Source organism: Typopeltis vanoorti, chromosome 5, assembly GCF_054136105.1.
Source record: "Typopeltis vanoorti isolate ZY-2024b chromosome 5, IOZ_Tvanoo_1.0, whole genome shotgun sequence".
In the NCBI taxonomy this organism is placed as follows: Eukaryota; Metazoa; Arthropoda; class Arachnida; order Uropygi; family Thelyphonidae; genus Typopeltis; species Typopeltis vanoorti.
Window position 1 is genome coordinate 116,346,187 of NC_143553.1, and position 19,353 is coordinate 116,365,539.

At 36.4% G+C, this 19,353-nt stretch overlaps 1 protein-coding gene across 3 annotated transcripts in view; it reads left to right on the forward strand.

Annotated features, from left to right (window-relative positions):
• The window catches only part of LOC150106743 (hemicentin-2-like), a 487,441-nt gene that overhangs the window by 388,586 nt on the left and 79,502 nt on the right, over positions 1 to 19,353 (forward strand). For all 3 annotated transcript variants that reach the window (XM_090393310.1, XM_090393308.1, XM_090393309.1), the window contains exon 9: positions 13,490 to 13,744. In XM_090393310.1, the coding sequence (XP_090249436.1) occupies positions 13,490 to 13,744 (255 nt within the window). The remainder of the gene's footprint in view (positions 1 to 13,489; positions 13,745 to 19,353) is intronic.

Consider the following 19,353-nt stretch of genomic DNA (forward strand, 5'->3'; position numbering starts at 1 on the left):
TGAGAGAGAGAGAGAAAGAGAGAGAGAGAGAGAGAGAGAGGCATATAGTATTTTTCTTCATCTATTCCACTAAACATTTCAGAATTCCGAATTTAAGTATATTGCCCCTCCTTGAATACTTTATTTCCGTCGTACCGCAATTGTACAGGGTGGCCAAATTTTATATTGAGATTTTTCAAGGCATAGGGAGATGATTTCCGCGAAAAAAAAAAAAAAAAAAAAATTAGTACCAAAAGTCGCCGATAGGGGAAATTTTGGCGCTGGCGGAGCCGAAAACAAGCGGATAATTACATTAAAGACAGATAAAATGGAATAATAACATTTAGCCGGCGTAAGCGACAGCCGCGTCTCTCATTCCAGCTGGATGTGTGGCGCGTTACAATGAAAATAATAATAATAATAATTAAACTAAAACAACAACTTGCGAGAGACACAGAAATTAATGTAGTGATTGAACTCACAGGAAATAATGTTTTATTCATCAGAATCAGGGTCCCCTGGACCACATACATGATTTTCAATGTGCTGACCTTTCTTTCTGCCAGGTCTGACTCCTAGTGACCCAGTTTCTTCAAACTTCTTAATCATATTTTTTTAAACATCGCCACGTCTGTCTTTCGCAAGCCTACATTCTCAGTTCGCTACATTCACAATTCTTCCGCTCATCATCCATCTCAGAAATCTGGCATTATTAAATCAACTACTACTTTTCCAGAGCACACAAATTCTGCTCCTCTGAAGAATCTTTAAACCAGGAATTAGAAGTAATCAAAAATACAGCCATCCTAAATGGATATAATCCGAAAACAACTCAAAAAATCATCAGTAGTCATTTCTCCACACATCAAACCAGACAGGAAGAAGTCCATAGGATTCCCATACCTTATGTCAAAGGCATCTCCGAACGTTTTTCTAAAATTATGAAGAAATACAATTTTGCCACTACTTACAAACCTATCAACCAACTTTACAACTTGTTACCTTCTCCTAAGGACAAACGCTCATCTTTTATGTTGCCTGGCGTTTATGAAATTCCATGCTCATGCAAATTGTCTTACTTTGTAGGTCTGTTCAGAAACACATCTCGGAACATCAAGACCACATTCGTCTTTTTAAACCGCAGAAATCTGGCCTCTCTCAACACGGAATTGAAAATCCAAACCATAGGATCCATTGGGAAAAGTCTAAACTTTTACATATATCTTTATATAAATGAACGTCTATACAAAGAAAGTTCTGAAGCCCTACTACACAGACCAAACTTAAACCGCAACGACGTTCTTACTATTCCTAAAGTATCGGAAATTGTCATACAAAATTGTTAAATAATTATTATTTTTTTATATATATATATTTCTGTAACACGTTACGCACGTTTAATGAGATTCTATTGTAATCATGCGCCCTAACTGTATGTTATTCCTATTATTGTTTTAAACTACTGTACTGAACTGATGATGTCTTAAGATACTTAGGATGAAATATTTACATTTAAATAATTTTCACTGTGGTTAATACGTGTGTTTCTTTTAATTTGAATTTTAATTCTTAATCATAGCTCTCAGTGCTACAGCTGACATAGGACCTGTACGCAGGTTATGAAGCCTTCTAAATTCCCGAAAGGACGCTACGGCATTGCACTGTTTAAGGTAAAACAACTTAACAAATAAAACACGCTGAGGAAGGTAGGACGCATATTGAGCACAATTCGTCAGTCATTCGAACGTTCCCAATCCCTTTTTAAGTGGGATTGGTGGCGCTACTGTCACTTACGCACAGTAAAATTTGCATAGTCCTTTTTACCTGCGTTTATTGCAAATATATGACTCCTTTCGGCTCCACCAGCGCCAAAATTTCTCCTATCGGCGACTTTTGTACTAAATCTTTTTTTCGCGGAATTCATCTCCCCGTGCCTTCAAAAGTCTCAATATAAAATTTGGTCTCCGTTTATTGGTTTTAGCTACAGATGCCTCCAAAGAGGGAAAGTTATTTTATGGCCACCCTGTATTTTATTCTTTCTTCCCATCTCTTTTTCGTTCATATACTATTTCATTCTTTTCTTTTCCTATTTTTTTCGTAGATTTCTCACCTGATTTCTTATTTGTGATTCACTTATGTCTGATTATAAGTGAGCCACTATACTTATATCGTTTTCCTTTATCTTTTCTCGTCTCATTCTTGTTATTATTCCAATTTCCTTTTTTTTTTCGCTATTTACCATCCCCCCCCCCCTTTCCACTGCTCAGCTGAGCCTCTTTAACTCAGTTGGTTTCTATAGAGCGATTGGGTTAGAAAAATCAGCATTCGAATCCTGTTTATGACAGAAAGAACCTTTATCAGGGCTTTTCAATCGGAGGAGTTAGCTCGTCTCATGTTTTCTCTTTCTTACGCTTTGCTTCTTTCCTCTGTTTTCTACTTGTTTTTCCTGTTCCACTCCGTCTTTATTATTTTCTTTATTTTCCACATCTTCGTTCTGTTTCTCTTTTTTCTTTCCCCAACATGTTCATAATTTGTTACTTACCTTATTCACCCACGCTTTTGACAGTTTTTAATGCGTCTATTTTATTTCTTCTTTCTTTTTCTTCGCTATTTTTTTTTTTTTTGATAATTGAGACGAACCTACTTATATTTCCATTCGATCTCATTTGCCAAGTTTCAAATTTATCTTCTCGTTTAATGTTTAAGTTTGAATCGTTTAAGAATAGATAACCAAATAGACATTGCTGTCGATTTAGTCATCCAGAACTGCTTCCGATGTGTTTGTATACTGTTCAAGAACGAGTGGAGGATGAGAATACAAAACCAAGGACGTGCAAAAGGCAAGCATGTAATCATGGCTTGGTCTTTCGTTTAATCCACTTTAATTAAAGTCAACTGTTTGAGAATTTTTAAACTAATCCAGCTCTAATTAACTTTCCAAGGTTATTAATACTAACTTTTTCTAGTCAAGAAGAAGAAAAATGCTTCCTGCCACTTATTTTAAAAGTAATTACCTATAGGTGAGTTCCCAAAGAGGCGTTTTCTTAGAGAATGTCTTTTTGTTTATTTTAATTTTTTTTAAATACCCCGTGTGCAGTGAGAATATCCTAAGTTTTGGCACTTGACAAGGGTAAGGGAAAAAAACAAAAAAACGAAGCAACCATGTTAGCTATTAAAACGCTAGAAAATGCTAATTATAAGTAATAAGCGAAATCATTTTTAAAAGTCCAACCACTCGAATGCTACATGCTTTGAAGGCTAAACGTCTCCTGCTTTAAGAACACCTCTGCTTTAATTAAAGTCATGTGACAATAAATATGGAATTTTGAGCACCTGTGGACGTAGGAGCTATAAGGACAATGCTGCCTATCTGGAAGTTAATAAAGGTGCTATTAAAATAAATAAAAAGTATATGCTATAGAAAAATGCTGACCGATATCTTTATATTAAATTTCATTTATCGTTTTTTTTAAAGGTGAATTAAAACAAACCTCTCCACTTTGTGCTGTATTATTTAAAAACTTCCAACTTTATATATATATAAATTACTTAAGAAAAATAAATAAATAATTTTTTTGTAAATAAGTGTTATATATGATAGTAAAAAACATATTATTGATGTTTACATATTGACACCATTTAAAATACTACATCTTAGAAGTACATTTAGTAAAATGTCTGGCTTACATCTCAGAATAGACTGAATCCAATACTCTTGGAGGGTAATGGATGGCAATGCTGTAGCCAATGAAGTTCTAGCTGAGGTTCGGCTGTTGCTGTTACCCCCTTGGGTGATGAGATTCGAAAGTTTTTGGGTTCGCTCTTTTAAGGTTTTTGCCTTAAGGGAGCAATTTGAGTCTCCGGGGAGAGTGTTCTCCGGCACTGCCCGCTGAGGGGCTTTGTCGGTGAATTATTTTCCTCGGAAAATTTGAGCGGTTCGGCTCGGTGGTGGCGTGTGGGTGGAAGGCCATCACTGAGTGGAGCCAACGCTGAGATGGACGGTCCTTCGCCCACGATTGAGTGGCCTAGGGATCGTCCGAATTTTTAGAGACGGCTTTACCTTTAAATATGGCAATGCTGTAGCCAATGAAGTTCTAGCTGAGGCTCGGCTATTGCTGTTACCCTCCTGCCATGATCAGAGCTTTAAGTGCTCGATAACACCTTATCCATACACTGTCCTCTACAGATAACGGGGAAGATGAAAAGCATTCTTACTTCGCCCCTTTAAGCCAGTAAAAATAAGAATAATAATAAAAAATTACATCTCAATATCCCCGTGTGGTTGCCGGAATAAGAATAGCACCGACGTAAATCCATGCGTGTCGTAAAAGGCGACTAATTGGACGCTGAGATTCGAGAGTTTGAGTTCGCTCTCTTAAGGTTTTTGCCTTAAGGGAGCAATTTGAGTCTCCGGGGAAAGTGCTCTCCGGCACGGCCCGCTGAGGGGCTTTGTCGGTGAATGCTTTTCCTCGGAATATGAGCGGTTCTGCACGGTGGTGGTGGTGTGTGGATGGAAGGCCATCACGGAGTGGGGCCAACGCTGAGATGGACGGTCTTTCGGCCACTATTGAGTGGTCTAGGGATCGTCTTAATTTTTAGAGATTGGCTTTACTTACGTATCACCAATGTAAATCCAAGCATGTCGTAAGAGGCGACTAATTGGATGCTGAGATTCGTGAGTTTGAGTTCGCTCTCTTAAGGTTTTTGCCTTAAGGGAGCAATTTGAGTCTCCGGGGAAAGTGTTCTCCTGCACGGCCCGCTGAGGGGCTTTGTCGGTGAATCATTTTCTTTGGAATTTGAGCGGTTCTGCTCGGTGGTGGTGTTGGGTGGAAGGCCATCATTGAGTGGAGCCAACGCTGAGATGGACGGTCTTTCGGCCACTATTGAGTGTGGATGGAAGGTCTAGGGATCGTCTTAATTTTTAGAGATTGGCTTTACTTACGTATCACCAATGTAGCTAATGCATGTCGTACGAGGCGACTAAAATTGGTACCCTTGGAGGGTAATGGATGGCAATGCTGTAGCCAATGAAGTTCTAACTGAGGCTCTGCTATTGCTGTTACTCTCTTGCCATGATGATCAGAGCTTTATATAGCTCAATAACACCTTCTCCTTACACTGTCCTCTACAGATAACGGGGAATATGAAAAGCATTCTTGCTTCGCCCCTTTGGGCCAGTCCTTATAAGGACTTACATCTCAATCGGATATGAAAAAAAAATCCACCATACCATTGGAGGGTAACGGATGGCAATGCTGTAGCCAATGAAGCTCTAACTGAGGCTTGGATGTTGCTGTTACCCTCCTGCCATGATCAGAGCTTTAATAGCTCAATAACACCTTATCCCTACACTGTCCTCTACAGATAACGGGGAAGATGAAAAGCATTCTTGCTTCGCCCCTTTAAGCCAGTAAAAATAAGAATAATAATAAAAAATTACATCTCAATATCCCCGTGTGGTTGCCGGAATAAGAATAGCACCGACGTAAATCCATGCGTGTCGTAAAAGGCGACTAATTGGACGCTGAGATTCGAGAGTTTGAGTTCGCTCTCTTAAGGTTTTTGCCTTAAGGGAGCAATTTGAGTCTCCGGGGAAAGTGCTCTCCGGCACGGCCCGCTGAGGGGCTTTGTCGGTGAATGCTTTTCCTCGGAATATGAGCGGTTCTGCACGGTGGTGGTGGTGTGTGGATGGAAGGCCATCACGGAGTGGGGCCAACGCTGAGATGGACGGTCTTTCGGCCACTATTGAGTGGTCTAGGGATCGTCTTAATTTTTAGAGATTGGCTTTACTTACGTATCACCAATGTAAATCCAAGCATGTCGTAAGAGGCGACTAATTGGATGCTGAGATTCGTGAGTTTGAGTTCGCTCTCTTAAGGTTTTTGCCTTAAGGGAGCAATTTGAGTCTCCGGGGAAAGTGTTCTCCTGCACGGCCCGCTGAGGGGCTTTGTCGGTGAATCATTTTCTTTGGAATTTGAGCGGTTCTGCTCGGTGGTGGTGTTGGGTGGAAGGCCATCATTGAGTGGAGCCAACGCTGAGATGGACGGTCTTTCGGCCACTATTGAGTGGTCTAGGGATCGTCTTAATTTTTAGAGATTGGCTTTACTTACGTATCACCAATGTAGCTAATGCATGTCGTACGAGGCGACTAAAATTGGTACCCTTGGAGGGTAATGGATGGCAATGCTGTAGCCAATGAAGTTCTAACTGAGGCTCTGCTATTGCTGTTACTCTCTTGCCATGATGATCAGAGCTTTATATAGCTCAATAACACCTTCTCCTTACACTGTCCTCTACAGATAACGGGGAATATGAAAAGCATTCTTGCTTCGCCCCTTTGGGCCAGTCCTTATAAGGACTTACATCTCAATCGGATATGAAAAAAAAATCCACCATACCATTGGAGGGTAACGGATGGCAATGCTGTAGCCAATGAAGCTCTAACTGAGGCTTGGATGTTGCTGTTACCCTCCTGCCATGATCAGAGCTTTAATAGCTCAATAACACCTTATCCCTACACTGTCCTCTACAGATAACGGGGAAGATGAAAAGCATTCTTGCTTCGCCCCTTTAAGCCAGTCCTTATAAGGACTATAAGGATACATCTCAATCGGGGGGGGGGCAATGCTGTAGCCAATGAAGTTCTCGGCTGTTGCTGTTACCCTCCTGCCATGATCAGAGCTTTAGTAGTACACTAACAACTTATCCCTACACTGTTCTCTACAGATAACGGGGAAGATGAAAAGCATTCTTGCTTCGCCCCTTTAAGCCAGTATAAAGAAATTAATAAAACAAAGATTGAAATTAAACAACGATTAAAGAATTTAATAACAAACTGTCAAAAGCTGAAACGAAAAAAAAAAAAAATCGACTGAGAAAATCAATTAATATTGAAGTTATTGCTACTTGTGACTTTCTGAATTTTTTACGTAACTGCTATTTTAGGTAATCCAAAAAAAAAGCAAAGCTTTTATGATAATATGTTTTGGAATTTAGATAGCATACTTTAACAACACAAACCATGTAGCAGAAAATGAGATACAGCGCACTTCTACCTTTCAATAGGTAAAATTCTAGGTGGACTTCAACGCTTTATAATTTCAGTTCTAAGGACATGGCGACCTATCCCTGATTAATAATAACGGGGTTGACATCCGAACAGACGATGATGAATGTGGTACGATTCTGAGTTTTAAGATTGGTGAATTATATTCCATGATGACAGAACAATCATTCATATAAAAATAATGATTTTAAGTAATGACAAAGCAGTTGTTGTTTAAAAGTGCTTTTCTGGATTGCGAATTATTTTAAATAGTCATCGATTTGTTCACTTAATTGTCTACAAAATAATATATACAAAGAAATTAAACAGTTTTTTCTGTTGTTTTTATAAATGTATGTCATTATGCTCTCTAAAAGGGCTATTATACCAATTTTTTCACTCACATATTTAATGGTTAAATTCTCCTTTTTCATTCCTATATTTTAATATTAAAACTCTTTTTTTACAGTACCATATTTTAATATATAAAAGTCATAAATCTATGGACTTATTTAAATTGACTTTTGACTCATATAACGAATGCATTTCATACATAAATTATTATTATTAAATGTAAAGTATTAAATTCCGATTATCTCTCTATATAATTCATATGTATTTAAATTATTTTATTTAATAAATACATATTTTGAAAAATATAAAAAAATATACACATAACTAATTTCTTAAACTTGTTACACCATTTTAAGTATCTCATGAAGATATATTATGTAGAATTAGGTAAAGTAGAATTGTTATTATTCTTCTATCTAAATCCGATTAATCCTTCTGTCAGAATGGAGTTAATGTCAAGGTTTTGCAGGTTATGGATGCAGAGGAAGCGTTCACTTTTCGGGTTCCATTTCTAAGGAGGGGGGCTGTTATTTATTCATTCATGGATACGAACAAATCATTAATTTCCACGTAAAACGATTTGTTTGTTTTTTCGTCGCGTAATTACGTTATTGTACTTTCGTTATTATTTTCTAATGGTCAATGATATTCGATGATAGTGGAATTTCTATCGGTGTGTACGATTCAGGGGCTTTTATTTGTTGACAACTATTAATCAGAATAATAACCCACCCCATGCTGTATCTTCGGTTAAAAGAAAACAAGAATTTGCGTAAAGTTTCTACAAGTTATGAATGATTAATTTTTCTTCTAAATTAATAGTGTAATTTTGAGCTTAAAATGTGTGATCAACTTGACACTTTTGGATAATATTTTGGAACGAGAAAGCTTTACTGTAACAGCCTTTGGGGCCGTGTTAAAAGAAGGGGAAATCTTAGCTGATTAGTCTAAAGCAACGAAGTATAATCGTGTAGGAAGTAGCAGCCATGATGATTTATCATTTCAGCAGCAGAGAATCAATAATCCAAGGTGTCCAGCGGTGAAGATACATATTGCCTAAGATATCAGGGAACTAGCTTTTATCGCTGTTTCGTAGTTTACAAAATTTAACGGAAGTCAGCTTCTTTTCTTCTTTGCTGTTTCTTGTCAAAAGATACTGCGGAAATGTAGTATCTTGAAGACTATGAAAAATTATTAGGCGACGAAAATTTCAAATTCATTAAAAACGTAGTTATTTTTAGTCAATGATTCTAGCACCAGATGGCTTGCTTATGACAACGAAGGTCATGTAGCCTTCGTCACGTGATCTATTCAGTTATAAGCATTATCAGGCTGTTTGTTCTTTGCCGTACAGGGGATAGGGTTGCAAACCGAACTTTTTGAAAGAAAAAAAAAAAGAATCTCATCTCCATTCCAAACAAGTTAAATCATTCTAGATTAAGATATCTCTGTAAAGTTTCTCCTATCCTTGACAAACGTCAGGCTTGGTTAATAATGGATTTCCAATGAGCACCTTGATAAGTTAATTAGGTATCTGTAAAAGCACAGTGATAGCCAGGATATGTGAAGTGTACAGAACTAACAGATTAGTACGAAATTATGACATACTTTCTCACTTAAAGGCAAATTCAGGTCAGGCTGGGTTGTGTTTGTTTTGGTAGTAAAATAAGAATTTGTCATATCAATGCAATGGAGACTTTTTTTTTTTTTTTTTTTGTAGCATGGTTTGGTAGTATGGAGAGCATATCGGCTCTCAATCTACAGGCTTTAGTAACTTTAGCACAATGGACCATATGCAAGTTGTACAACAGATTATTGAACTGTGTAATATCAGTTACTATTATGTCTTGGTTTTATTGATTATGAGAAAGCCTTTGATTCAGAAAAAACTTATGCAATATTTAAAGCATTATGAAACCAACAAAAAATCTCTACTGTGGAAATACAGAGAGGTATAAGACAAGGTGACACAATATCTCCGAAATTATTCACAGTGTGCGTAGAAGAAATATTCAAATTTCTTGATTGGAAAAGGAAAGATCTGAAGATAAATGGAAGATATTTAAGTCATTTGCGCTTTGCAGGTGACATAGTTATCTTTACTTCAACCGCACAAAAATTGCAGACACGTATCCAAGAACTCCAAATTGCTTACAAAACAGCTGAATTAAAGATAAACCTAAAGAAGACCCAAGTTATGTTTAATAGCTATGTCCAACCAGAAATAAAAAAATTCATTAGCTATATGAAGAGCCAAAGGCTTCAATTCGGCGACATATAACTTGTTTAAGTTAAGGGATATTACATCCCATATTGTTTCTTAGCCGAATAAGAAACTCAAAAGAGTTTCATGCCGAATATAGAAACTATATAAATATAAATAAAGTTCGGCGATTCCAAGCGTAAGCAAATACCTGGATAGCAGCAACTGACCCTTAAAGTAGTGCAAGCTGAGGCAACTCATAGCAAAGGTGGAGCAAGCTGCGATCGCTATTCTTGATATTTGCCCATAATGTGAACTTAGCCCCTAGGAGCTGTATTACCATTCTATATTATCAGAGAATGGTTTCAACCTTATGTATAGGTGAAGAGGGCTCTAAAAATAAGACGATCCCAAAAGATCGCCCAACTGAGCGTTGTTCCACTCGATGACAGGCTCACCCCTTCACCGAGAAGAACTTCTCGGCATTGGCTCTACCCAGTGGCAGGCTCACCTCACCACCAAGCAGAGCCATAATCACAGGGGTGACCTCACTCGGAGACAGGTAAAAACCTACCTCTAAGTGGAGCCTCTCAAAGCCAGATCCGCCAGCACCGGTTTCCACTTCATTGGGGTGTCATCAGTGAGTAGGTAGACCAAGGTAATATCAAGTTTGTAGCGAACAGAATTTACATCCCTTATATGAGAATTGCCAAGTGGTGTCCTAATCTTATGCTTAGGCTTCATATCGGAGACATATGACTTGCTTAAGTTAAGGGATATTACATCCCATATTGTTTCTTAGCCGAATAATAAAATATAATATAATAAAATTCAATAATGATGAAATTAAACAAGTAGATCATTACATATACTTATGACGACATATATCAATGGAACAAAATATCATGAACGAAATTAAAACACGCAGTGCTTGGGTGAAAACATTTGGAAAATTACATTCAATATTCAAATACCAACTACTACCATTATGCCTGAAGGGAAAAGTTTTTAACCAATGTATTCTTCCTGTATTGACATATAGCTGTGAAACATGGACACTAAATGCAAAGGAAATTAAAAAATTAAGAGCAACACAATTCAATACGGAAAGAAGTAGTATGCTTAGTATCACAAGACAAAAGGAATACGTGGATAAGAAATCAAACCAAAGTGTCTGACATCATAGGAAGAGTGAAACATCTAAAGTGGGAATTGGCTGGGCATATTGCTCGATGACAAGATCAACGGTGAACAAAATGGGCAAAAGAAGTACTGGATTGGATTCCTCGAGAGGAAAAATGACCACTACGCCAACCTAAATCACGGTGGATGGATGATATCATCCGATTTGCAGGAGTGACATGGAAAAGGAGAGCCATGGACAGACAATTTTGGAGTAATCTTGGAAAGGCCTTCATCCAGCAGTGAATCGACGATGGCTGATGATGATAATAATAATGAATCTACAGGCTATGAGTTTGAATTCCACTTTGACATTGTTGTTTTGAATGTCTTTACGTAGTAAATAAGTACATTTCATCGTCCATTGTGAGACTAACGCACTTCTATATTAGGAGGCCTGACATGGTTAGAAAAAGTTCTATTGGTCTCTAAGGTAGGGTTATCTGGAGATAAATGTTAGCCGTCCAATAGTACTGTTATTTCACAAGTTTACATTATATTTTGTGGGTGGAAATTCACATAAAAAGTGTAAAAAACGTGGAGAGTGCCTTATGCTTTCTGGATAATGAAAATGTATCTTCGAATAGCAATTATTTACAGGAACCGTATTCATTCTCATTCATGAATTATTGTTGCTTGATATGATTTTAATCAAAATAAATATTTTGTATAAGGAATTTTTCAATTTTAAATATCTGTAAGTATCCGTCCTCCCTATAAATGTTGACGAAGATGAAAAAGACTGATAGATCCATAAATAAGAAATTAATTATGATATATTCAGCCAATTCGAAATATCCACGAGAATATTTTATAATATTGGCTGAATATTATAAGGAATATTATAAAAGTTCTTTATAACGTATAGAGTTTGTGCAGTTAAGCTTTCTGAATGCCAAAACTTCAAAGCTCTTCAAAACATCCAACAATAAATAAGACTCAAACAGTCTGCATTATCATCAATGAACCTTTTTCATGGTGATACTAGGTAACGTTTCAGGTGATGTGCACCTATATTAATAACATGAGGTGCATAAATTATTCCAAAATATAAAGAAGGAACATTTTTTTTTATATGTATAAATGCCCTTAAATTATTAGAGAATTTGAATCGGCTTGTCTTATAAGTTTGTGTTCTAAATGAGATGTGAGACTGCTTATAAAGAAGTCATTTGACATCCCCCATTAGCAAGGTGCATCGTGCCATCTAACGAGTCACGTTTGCAGCCGGTATAAACTGGAGGAATTTAATGCTCCCAAATCAGTTAAACTGGGTCCGGGTGAAACAGCTGTGAGAATGAAACTGATGAAGTGGTAGTGGTAGGATGTAATGTTGCACGACTATCTGTTCGGCAAACTGTTGACAAATTCAATCATCCCAGGTTCACCAGTCAGTGATATCATACTGAGATGGAAGCACACGGAGTCAACTACACACTCATTAAACGTGACTATAGGGTGGTACGAAGGATAATATGTGAACACTGTCATTCGTCGGTCGACACGTTGAACGTGGAGTTCCTGATATCTGTTGGCACACGAATCTGCACAAAACATTCGGAACCGAGGCTCACAACATTAGTTTCCATGGTAGGACTGCAATATACAAGCCCCACATTACACGATCCAACATGCCTCGTCGTCTTCAATGATGCAAAGAGAATCTAAACTGGGACTTGGAAAGGTGTGTTATGTTACAAATCACGCTCCACCCTCTGCCCAGCAGATAGACGGGTGTGGGTGTCACGGATGCCTGGTGATCGTCTCCTACCGGAGTTCGTAACCCCAACTATGAAATTCGGAGGTGCGGTATAATGTTATGGTCTTATTTTCCTGGTTTGGCCTCGGACCTCTGTTTGTGGTCCCACGAACATTCATTCCGAGAGGTATCTGAACATTCTAGACAATGTAATGCTTCCTACTTTGTGACGTTTCTGTGGAACTGGCCATTGTTTCGATCAGAAAGCCAATGCACCGTCTCATAAGGCTGCATCTGTAACTACCTGGTTTATGGACACGAGCACAACCACACTTAACTTACTTCCACAGAGTCCTGATCTTAACCGTACTGAACATCTGTAGGATGAACTGGATGGGGTATCCTTCCCACCACAGTCCAGGACCTCATTACATGCCTACAGGAAGAATGGTCCAAAAATTGATCGTAATCATACGCTTGTGAAAAAATATGCCAGGTAAGATTGTTGCAGTCATCGCTACGAAAGGAGCCTTACATCTTATTAAGGTGTCCGGCATGGCTGTTTGTTCCTCACACTATAGTGTCCATTGACTTCTTTTCAAGCAGTGTATGCCTCTGAGAGTAGTGAAGCCCACTTTAAATTAAAAAGGCATTTGCAACACGAGACCGTCAGAGTTGGCAACACTCGTGACCTTGAATCTACCACTGTTATTTATTCGTGGAAATTTTGGTATTTAGTATTCGATTGTTGGTCGATTGAAGAAACAGGACTCGATGAATGCTAATTTTATCTATGAGATTAGTTTAAAAAACACCTTTAGTAAGTTATAAATTTATTATTATTATTATTATGTGCTGATTATATAAATATTGAGATGCAGTTAAATACCACATTTCAGTGTATGCAATGTCAATTTAATTATTTTATTTACTAGGGGAGAGAGAGAGAAAAAAAAAAAACTTAGACATAACTGCATCTCCATTCAATCATTTTTTATTCTTTTTTTTCCCTTTATTTTTCTAATAGTTCCACCAGAAAACGTATCGGTGTCTGATTTGGAAATCGAGGTTATAGAAGGCGAAGTTCCCGAAGAAGTCACTTGTTATGCATCGTCTTGGCCCCCAAGCAAGTTCACATGGAGATACGGAGAGATCGTTGTGTCTCAACACGATAAACTGTCCCTCAATTTTAGCATGACCCGCTACAAAGCCGGCACGTACCAATGTGTGGCGGCCAATCGACTCGGTCAGGCGGAAGCAAAGACGGTCATCAATGTTCTCTGTAGGTAATCGGCAAACGAATACATTGAAATTAATTGTTTTCACTTTCTTTTTCTCCTCCCCCCCTTTCTTCTTAGTATTTACTTTAGAACTAGAGAAGAATGTGAGAAATGCATGCGGCAACATTTGATAAGATCCTTCTAATGACTTCGTTAAGCAAACAAATATCACAAATTTTGTCAATTAAATGGAATCACCTAAATTACGGAAAGAATGGATTAAATGAAGTGGTCCTTTGAACGATACAAACAACTTTGAATTACTGTTAAAAACAAACTTTTAAGAGTTTAAAATTGCGTAATTATAATAATCGACGTTAATTATTTAAATGGATACCAGGTGGCGCTAGTGGTTGACCCATCATAATCTGAATATATTTGGATTATGGCTTTAAACTATGTGATTATCTCGGAATTTTATAATGAGATCGCTACTATGACAGTCGCTTTAAAATGTTGAACTGCTCTTGACTCTTGTAGTTCAATATCTTAACACAATTCGTAGACTAATGGCATTCTAGGTGATTATCGGATAATTAAAATATTTTAATTTGAGTAGAAAATCTTTCAAGTTATTATGGAATAATTTTTATCACTCTTTAGAATTAACAAGATGCTAAAAGGATTAACTTACTAGGTTCGTTAATTAATGCCACATCAGCAATTAATGAAAAAGTGATCGATAAAGCAACGGAGCTCTCGGTTTGCAATTAAAATCGACGCATTAAAATCAGCTTCTGTTTATGTTCTCTTCGCTGCTGTGTTGCTGGCTTTTCCAAAAACAGATCATGCGCAAAAATCGATTACTTAACTTTCATCACACGCAACCACTAATTACTAATTTGATTCTTGTCATTGTTGTTGTTTTCATTATTATTAGCGGTATTGTTGTCGTTATTTATATTTGATGTATTTTTGTTGGTAAATTAAGCATCTCTCATGTTTTTTAGTTAATTTTATTTTGATGTGACTTCATAAAATGACACTAGGTGTCAGTACATGTTCAGGAAAAAAATAATAATAACATATAATAAATAATTAAAATAAAATATTCCAGTGACACTTTTGGCTTCATCTTTAAAAGTACGTTTACCAACTGTCTAAGAAATTTAGCTATTGGATTGAAAATAAATTTTCAGATAATCTGAGCGACTTATTCATTTTATTTTACATTTGATATTATACCGCCATATTTACGTCTGCAGACTGAATATGTCTTTTCATTTGCCAACCTGGTTTGTAGAATGTTTAATGTATCCGCTAACAACAAAGAGATTGTGGGTCCAAATCCCAGGTCAGAATTGATATTTATGATTGTGGAGATGAATTTCATCGCAAGATGTGACATGGTTTTATCTTGCCATTCATTTTTTTTTACTAAACTAAGATTTCAGGTGTTATTTTCTGCCATGTGTTGATATTATTCGTATATTTTTAGTTTATCATTTAATGTTACATCTCATGTTCAATCCAGCGGGTTTCGATAGAGTTTAGATGACACGGACATCCTACAGCACATCGACTAGAAATCGTTTACACTCTATCAATACTTCCAGATGGTTTGATTCCTTTATTGTCCCTACTCTGATAAATCCATGATCATGATACTTTAGTTTAAAATAAATAATTATCAGAATCATATTTTACTCTTATCTGCGGCCCAACATCATGAAATTTAAACAGTTCTGGTCTGTCTTCTAATACCATAATGATCCGCTTCTTCGAACATTAAATTTATGGATGTTTCGATGTCGATAAAATGAATTACCAATCCTCGTTCTGAACTGTTCGCAGATATTTCGTAATCTTATATCATTATCATTAATCTATCCATTATTAATACATGGAAGATCGACTTTCATGCAGGTTTTACTAGCAATGGTTTATTGCTAATGAAATCTGAAATTAAGTGTACTCATTATTTGCTTTATGACATTGCAAAATGTTTTTAATATTTCATGAGAACACTGCAAAATAGTTAATTTATTTCTGGTTCTTTTAGCAGCTTCATAACTCTTCTAATTAGTGGGAAATTTGGTCGTTGCGCTATCCCTAACCTTGAGGACTAAGATATTATTTTTTTATCTCTTTCTCTCTCTCTCTCTCTCTCTCTCCGTCAGAGTTTGTTTAAAAGCGAACTGGTTACACACTTCATCTGTGAGACAACTGTCTTTATGAAACGCCATAAAGAATTATTACATATTGAAAAGTCAGTCAAGTGTATTAGGCAGCTCTGGAAATTCAAATGCACTTCAACGTGCCTTGAAAACCTTACTTCGATATTGGCTAAAATTATTTGCTTAATAAGCCAAGATCTCCCATCTACCTGCTGTAAATGGAATCGTCATTAATGGAAATATTTTCCACTTGTGGTGTGAACCATTTATCAAAAGTGGTGTTGCAAGCTCAGGGAACTATCAACGAGTCGGCTCGCAAGGGGATGACCCGTCAACCAATTATTTTGCATTGCAGAACTCCGATTGATGGGTTGCCATTCCTTACTTTATTCTTTATTTTACGCGCTGAAAACAACTAATATTTCCATATAATCGCAGACCTGTATGTTTTGGAGAGATTGTTTTCCAAATAATATTGGAAAAATTACATTAAATTTTTCTCATCCTCGTGTTTGAGGTGTTCGGCGGTCTCAGACACTGAAAATACGTCACGCCGGCTGGTTGGCCGAGTGGTTAGCGTATCCACTCTCCAGCCAAAAGGCTGCGGGTTCGAATCCCGCCGTGGGCATGGATGTTTGTGATTGTCTGTGAAAATACTAGTGGTGGTGGGCGGTACATGGCATTAGTGTAGTTGCGGTTCGTTGTAGTTGGTGGATTGGGTGGTGGAGACAGAGCTGTGGAGTAGGTGGTCCTCGATGAGTCTTTGGACTCCCTGGAGGTGTCACATAATAATAATAATAATAATAATAAATAATTCTTTGTTAAGGATACGGCTTGTATTATTTTTAGATGTAGCACAAATCAATCTTCGTTACGCAATTGAAATGCGAACCATTATTATTGAAGTAACCATTCCTTCAAACTGGATACGTTGTTCATCATAAAAAAGATATCCTAGAAGAGATATGATAGATTTAGGCAACGAAAAAGACGGGAGTGCAACAGATAGAAGACTTTTGGTTTCTATCATGTGCAGCTCATGCAAAACCCGCCATAGAAATTCAATCCGAACAAAAACTTTTTTTTAAAAAAAAGTGTACTGTCACTCCATAAAGAAAATACTAAAAGGGAATCCTTAAAGTTCTTTTATTTATTTTATTCTATGTATGAAACCAGTATTGATCTTAATAAACATGACATGAAGCCTACGGAGAAGGAACACAGCAAAATCCAGAACAGAAAAAAAAAATAGAGAGAACGTCTGAAACGCAGATAGCATTACAATCATAGTAGTAGTAGAAGAAGAATACTTGAAATTTCAAGAGAATACGAAAAATGGAAGTTAATACAAAACGTAGAAGGAACAACATTAAATGTCATCAAAGTATCATACAGGACAAAGACGATAAAAGCGATCTTATAAGAATGGAAGCAACAAAGACTATCTCTTTTAGCCAGAGTAGTGGTCTTAAAGACATTCGTAATCCTTCTAATAATGCACACACATACACACAATAGCTGTATATACCATCGAAGTACTCTAAACAGATGAAAATCAATATGATGTCAATATTTCTAGAATAGATAAGCCGTACAAACACGAGAGAGAGAAAAGAAAACCTCTCTTGCGTGGAATTTATGATAGCTAATAAAAAATAAATACATAAAAAAATTAAGAAATAAGGTATTGAAAGGAACGACACAAAGCAAGCTGCGTAACAAAATAGTTGGCAAAAATACGATTCCTACAACATAATAATAAGTTATAGAATGTTTCAAAACCAGAGATATGACTAATAGAATAATAACACACCTTACATACTTTTATTGATGTTCTCCTAGCTGTGTTTATGATTGTCCTTGGTAAGTTTGGCAATATTGTTAAAGCATTCGCTAATTTATCTCTGGAGTTTTTCACTTCTTGTGCACAAGTTTTGCGCCTCATTCATTTTAATTTCGTCAATGCTATGAAATCGCAAGAGCCCGAAATCATTAGGCCTGCCAGTTGCGTGCTTTCAGAGTGAAATGGTTTTCGGTAAGCAAGCCCAAATTTCCAGAAGAAACATTTTATCTTCGTCTGAGACCGGATAACTCACCTTTAAATAAAAATGCCCAGAAACGTTTCTCTCTTCCTGGACGAGCTTCGAATTAGTCTTTTTTTTTTATGCCAATGATTATTTTTGAAGCTTTCAATTGAAAGCATTAAGGAATCCTCTGTCCTTTCCCCAATCTAACCTTTTTTTTTTTTAATTTTCTTACACACTACACATGAATATGAAATATATCATCGTTCTTTTGCTTATCTTACTCACAGATAACGTCTTTATTTTTCGCCTTCAATACTGTTTTTTCTAGAGGACCGAAATTGCATCCGAAATACTCCATTAATAGCTTTAAGGCTTTCTCCAGGTTTGCTTACTTCGTTTCATTTTATATTAAGATAGTAAAATATTGGATAGCATAACGATGTAGTACGAAATCCATAGCTTTGCAAAATGTTAGTTCGATCCCAATTCTCAAAAATAAAAATAATATTTGATAGTCTATAAGTTTTCTTCTAAAGATCGCATATTGCACTGAAGTAAGATTATAAACATTTGAAGCTGTTGATTGTGATTTGCTTCATTATTTTTAAATAAGGAAATTTATCTTCATTTATTTAATGATATAATGCGATTAATATACAACAAAATAAATCCGATAGTTTCCTAATTATACGTATATATTTATCAAGGCATCAGCGATGGACTTATAACGAAATTTTAGCTGTGTGTAAAATAAATGAGTATTGTTAAGATGCCTCTAACTGATCTCAAGTAAAACGTTTTTTTTTGTTTTTTTTTGGGGGGGGGGGGAATTCAATATTAAAATATAACTCAGGTAGAAGAGGTGATGCAATACAAAAGCAAACGATTTCTTAACTTTGTCCAGAGAAAAAAAAAATTCGAACACAATTTTCAGTGAAACAGTTTACTTGTAGAGAGTTCACGCATGTAATTCATTCCTTTTTTTTTATATTAAAAAACAACAACCTTCCATTCTATTTTGAATGAATTTCTTCATTTATAATTAAAAACAGTGTACACAACGTAAAATCTTATTTGGATTCACTTTTTCATTCGTTTATTTAATAATGTTTTGTTACTTCCATGATAGACGAATTTGCATAAAATTCTGCCATGAAAATTTCAATTAAAGTTTTTTCATCTCAACATCTCGGTTTACAAGAAATAGCCAGATATTATATTCCATCATCATTAAATTCCTTTGGGTAGCTGTGACGCATCATTGTTATGTCAGAGTAAATAACATTGTTGCTTTCATCTGGTTGCTAACAGCAACGACAACATACATTGTCTGTTTTAATGGTGGTTTATTATTCTGTATTCAGCGTGAGATATTCGACTATATTAAAGTTCAATGCATTTATATTTTCAGGGTAAGAAACGGAAGACTAAGCTAGAGATGACTTAAGAATTATAACCTTTCTTCTG